The sequence below is a fragment of the Pararge aegeria genome, chromosome 26, assembly GCF_905163445.1.
Source record: "Pararge aegeria chromosome 26, ilParAegt1.1, whole genome shotgun sequence".
NCBI classification, from domain to species: Eukaryota; Metazoa; Arthropoda; class Insecta; order Lepidoptera; family Nymphalidae; genus Pararge; species Pararge aegeria.
Window position 1 is genome coordinate 5118204 of NC_053205.1, and position 4445 is coordinate 5122648.

The following is a 4445-nucleotide window of genomic DNA, read 5'->3' on the forward strand; positions in this document are numbered from 1 at the left end:
CCATATACGATCCTGTACTGACAGGTTTGAGGCAATTTCGTTACAGCTTTTGTTATTAGTTCTATTTCACAGGATGGGCTTCCAGCTACAATATAAATATCTGTCATATCACAAAGAAACGTTTTTATAGTAATAACATTCTTACAGAGACTAGTATCCTTGAGAAACGTAAACGAGGACTTGTCTTTGCTTAGTGCGATAAATTCGGAAGAAGGTATAATCATCGCAAATGAGTTAGCATCTTCAGCTATATGTGAAGTCGGTAAAGGTATACTTTTATATAAATTATAATCTAGAGCGTTTACTAAAGGTATCTTAACGACAAAAACTAACTTATTATCTAGATGATAGCAAACTAAATCAGCGATGTTCAGCAGAACATCTCTATGTTTAGGAACTACTTTAAGATTAGTTAGTCTTTCTCTATACAATTGATTTGGAGTTAATACAGACGGATGTAGTATGTTAGCTTTAACGAACAGAATAGAGTTAAGGATGTCCTCAACTTTGAAGGAAAGAGTCAATAGACTTGATTGTAATATGTTTAAAATGGAGTTGAGATTTGTTTTGAAGTTATCTAATTGTATGGCTTGGGAAACATTATTTACTGCTATAGACATTCTGTCAATAGCATCGCTTAGCTTAGCTTGGTTCAGATTCATTTCTTGCAGGGATTGATTCATATTTGACATTGCTATTTGGGATACAGTAATACTTTTCTTAACAGAATTAGTTATGATCTTGTCATTATCATACAAGGTCTTAACACGTTCGCTGCCACTTGAAAAATTTATGATCAACGGGGAGGCCAAATATTTTTTTTTTGTTTGATCGACTTTAAAAGTGATTAGCTAAGATTATTATTACACTTAATTATGTACATTTATATTTAACAGTATTTTAAGTGAGGAGGGGACTGCACCGCACTGGCGCGTGCTAGGCACTGGGAATGAAATTTTCATCCCCAGTGCCAAAGACCGCACGGGTGCGGGTTATGAGTTAACTACGTTTTTATAATTTATATGTAATAATACGCTAATATTTATTTAAATATGGTTTATTATCAATCAACATTACAACGAAACTGAAGACTAATTAAGTTCTAAGTGGTAATTTTCAAAGCGTAGAAATACAAAGTCCAGGTTTGTCAGGACAGGTGCCACAATACCAAGGAGAGTCAGTACGCTTTTTATTCTTGGTACACTGGCGACATGTCTTTCGTTTGAGACGCCCATTTGAAGTAGTTTCAGTGGCCTTCATTATTTTATGAGCACTGTGGATATTTGAAGGTCTATTTGCTGGCACATGTTCTGGCAGCAGAGCATTTATGACATTCAAGCGGTAATCATAGAGAGACATTTTACGTTGTCCTGAATATTTATTGTACATCTTCATTGAATTCAATAAAAGTAATTGGAATGTGTGGATGGCTATTTTCAGATACCAACGTAAAGTTTTTCTTTCGCATGGATAGTAAGCTAGAAGCTGGTCTTGCCTGTCTACTCCTGACATGTAATCGTTATATTTCGAAATAGCTTCTGGTTTCTGAGTAACATGGCCACGTTTATTTTGAACTTGAACCATTTTGTCTTCATACTGGGTAGTAGTATACGTCACAACACGTTTATCTTTCCACACACCAACATGCACTCCATCACGAAACATTGAGCAATTTTCTCCTTTTTTTAATTTTTTTTTTCATGAGTTCGTGAGGATTGTCTTTCAAATCTTTACGGAGAGTGCCTGTGCAATAGGTGTTGTGATCAAGCAGCTTCTTTGCCAAACCAAAACTATTATAATAGTTGTCCATATATAATTCGTGACCACTATTTAGTTTTTCCCGAAGCAGCTCCATGACAACTTTCTCAGCGTGTCCCTTTCCAGTCACGTCTGTATCTTTTGCACCTGCATACACTCGAAACTTCAATATCAACCCATCTGGTTCAGTGAGCATGTACAACTTGATGCCGTATTTGTGGCGCTTATTTTTGATGAACTGCCGAAAACTCAATCGCCCTCTCCATAGCACCATACTTTCATCCAGAGATAATTGTGCTGTAGGATAATAACATTCAATCATCTTGTTGTTGAAGTAATCAATAACACTTCTAACCTTGAAAATTGGGTCCTCACTTTCTTCCTCTGAGGTAAAATGCAAACATCTCATTATGAGGAGAAATCTGTTCCTGCTCATTTGTTGCCCAAAAATTGGAATGGAAAACAGCCTATCAGTTTTCCAATAATCTTGTAGACGACTGAGGGGGATAGTTCCCATGTGGAATAACAAACCAAGAAAAATTCTCAGCTCGCAGACAGTGACCGGTTTCCATCCAGTAATCCTGGCAAAATCTTTACTTCTTCTGCCTGGAACTTCCTGATTATGTTTAGCTATCAACCTCTGTGCCTGTGCATTGGTCTCAGTACAAATCATCGTCAAAAAATCTTCAGTAAAAAAAAAATTAAAATAGTCAATAGGATTTGCTCCTTCAACTTCACCATAAAATTCGTTTGATTTCGTAAAACGAATTTCCTTCATCTCACCAGTTGTAGTCCATTCAGAGGTTGAACCTGATGCAGAGGGTTGGTTTATCTGGGCTTGACCTTGACCTTGACTGTCTGATACAGTTAGAGTGAACGGCTGCAGGTCTTGCTCCTGAACTGTAGGTAACACTGATGGACGTGTCGGAGGACGGCATTCAATATTCCAGAGGTGTTCCTCACTTTCACTCTCTGATGCTGACTCCTCGTCATCAGGCTGGTAGTCATCTTCAGAATTATCAGAATACAGTGCCTCTTCTATTTCACTGTCATTCAAAACAGAAAACAATTGTTTTCGCTGCCTTTTAGGTTTAGGAGAGCCTTCTCTGTAATCCATTTTTATTATTCGTTATTTGTGTATAAAAACTGAACCGTCAAAGTTACGAAAAAACCAAAAAGACGGTAAGAAAATTTAAAATTTCAACCACAGTGCCGATCCAAATACAGTGTTCTCGGCCCGATGCCGGCGCCAAACTGATTCTAAGAATTTACTATGACGCGAGACCGCACCGGTGCGTGGACGGCCCCGCGTATGTACACCTCACCCTGCACCCGTGCGGGGGTGGCAGCAAACCTGTTGCTTCGTTATAGTGTTTGGCATCATCCTCATTCATAGTGCCAAAAATGTGTTTAAATACAACACCTACACCAGCAAACAGCAAAATAGCAGTTTTGATATGCCATTAGATATTATGTGTAAGATAGAGTCGAAGTCACGTAAAATATCTTTGAATAGTGAATCTAAAGGTTGTAGAATATTCTGATACTTTATGTTGTACAAACCACTGTTTTCTCGACACTGAAAGCGTACAAGGTTAAATGTTTCATGAATATTGTCAATGTATACTTTATATGGTGAGACGTCCATAGGAATTACAATATGAACCGTCGGAACCCTGTCGGAACTTTAAAATAAATTAATGACCAATTGTCATTAATTAATTTTAAAGTTCCGACAGGGTTCCGACGGGTCGAAGAGTATACCAGGACTCTTTGTAATGGGTTCCACATATTGATTGCCATCAATACCCAGGGCGGCGTTACAGTGAGTGGCGAGGATTCTGCAAATTATAACAACTATGCTAATTTATTTTTTAAAAGATTAGTATTTTGTGGCGTCGGTTTATTAACAGAGTTAAAGTATTATTACTATGTACTTTAATGATTTTGTAAGGTCCTTTCCACAGTGGGGAAAGAGCCTTAAAAAATCAGAATCCGAAGTCGATGGTGTGATTTTAAGTAAACGAAATCACCAACTTTATATTGTACTGAACGACTGTGTTTATCATAATAGCTTTTTGATTTTTCTTTCGAGGCTCGAATATTTTCTACTGCTTTTTCCCGAGATATTTTGAGGCGATGATGGAGCATTTTTATGTAATCAGGATATGTTATGTCGGTTCGTAGTTCGAAAACAGAGTCTGGGATGAATGGTTTGTGTCGAAACACGAGTTCATATGGAGTGAAGCGGGTCGTAGTGTGGACAGTGCTATTATAGGTTAACATGGCGGTATACACAAATTTATGCCAATTCGTCTGATTTTCGTTAACAAAGGATTTCAGGACTCCTTTAGGGTTGAGTGGCTCCTCTCGAGTGCCCCTTGGGTTTGCGGATGGTAAGGCGAAGACCAGATCTGTTTTATTTTAAGGAAATCACAAGTTCTTTTAAATAAGACAGCGGTCAGAAAGGATTTTATATCTTTTGGACGCTTGGGGATCGGGAACTCTTCTACTGCTCTTGTTTTTTCAGGATTAGGTTTGACACCCTCGTCGGTGATGATGTGACCAAGATAGGAGACTTCCCTACGGAGAAACTCGCATTTGTCAGGTTGAAGCTTTAAATGGAATTTTCTTAGTCTATCAAAAATGTTTGAGAGGTTCCTCATGTGTGTGTCTAGGTCATATGA

At 37.9% G+C, this 4445-nt stretch overlaps 1 protein-coding gene across 1 annotated transcript; it reads right to left on the minus strand.

Annotated features, from left to right (window-relative positions):
* Positions 1–1654: 1654 nt before the first annotated feature.
* LOC120635050 (piggyBac transposable element-derived protein 4-like) lies at positions 1655–2875 on the minus strand. The gene has a single exon (XM_039905955.1). It carries the CDS (start codon positions 2873–2875, stop codon positions 1655–1657), a length of 1221 nt encoding a protein of 406 aa, XP_039761889.1.
* Between the last annotated feature and the right edge of the window lie 1570 nt (positions 2876–4445).

What these genes read in the sequence shown, in the direction of transcription:
- LOC120635050 (XM_039905955.1), bottom strand. Translation starts at nt 2,875, where the DNA reads ATGGATTACAGAGAAGGCTCTCCTAAACCTAAAAGGCAGCGAAAACAA.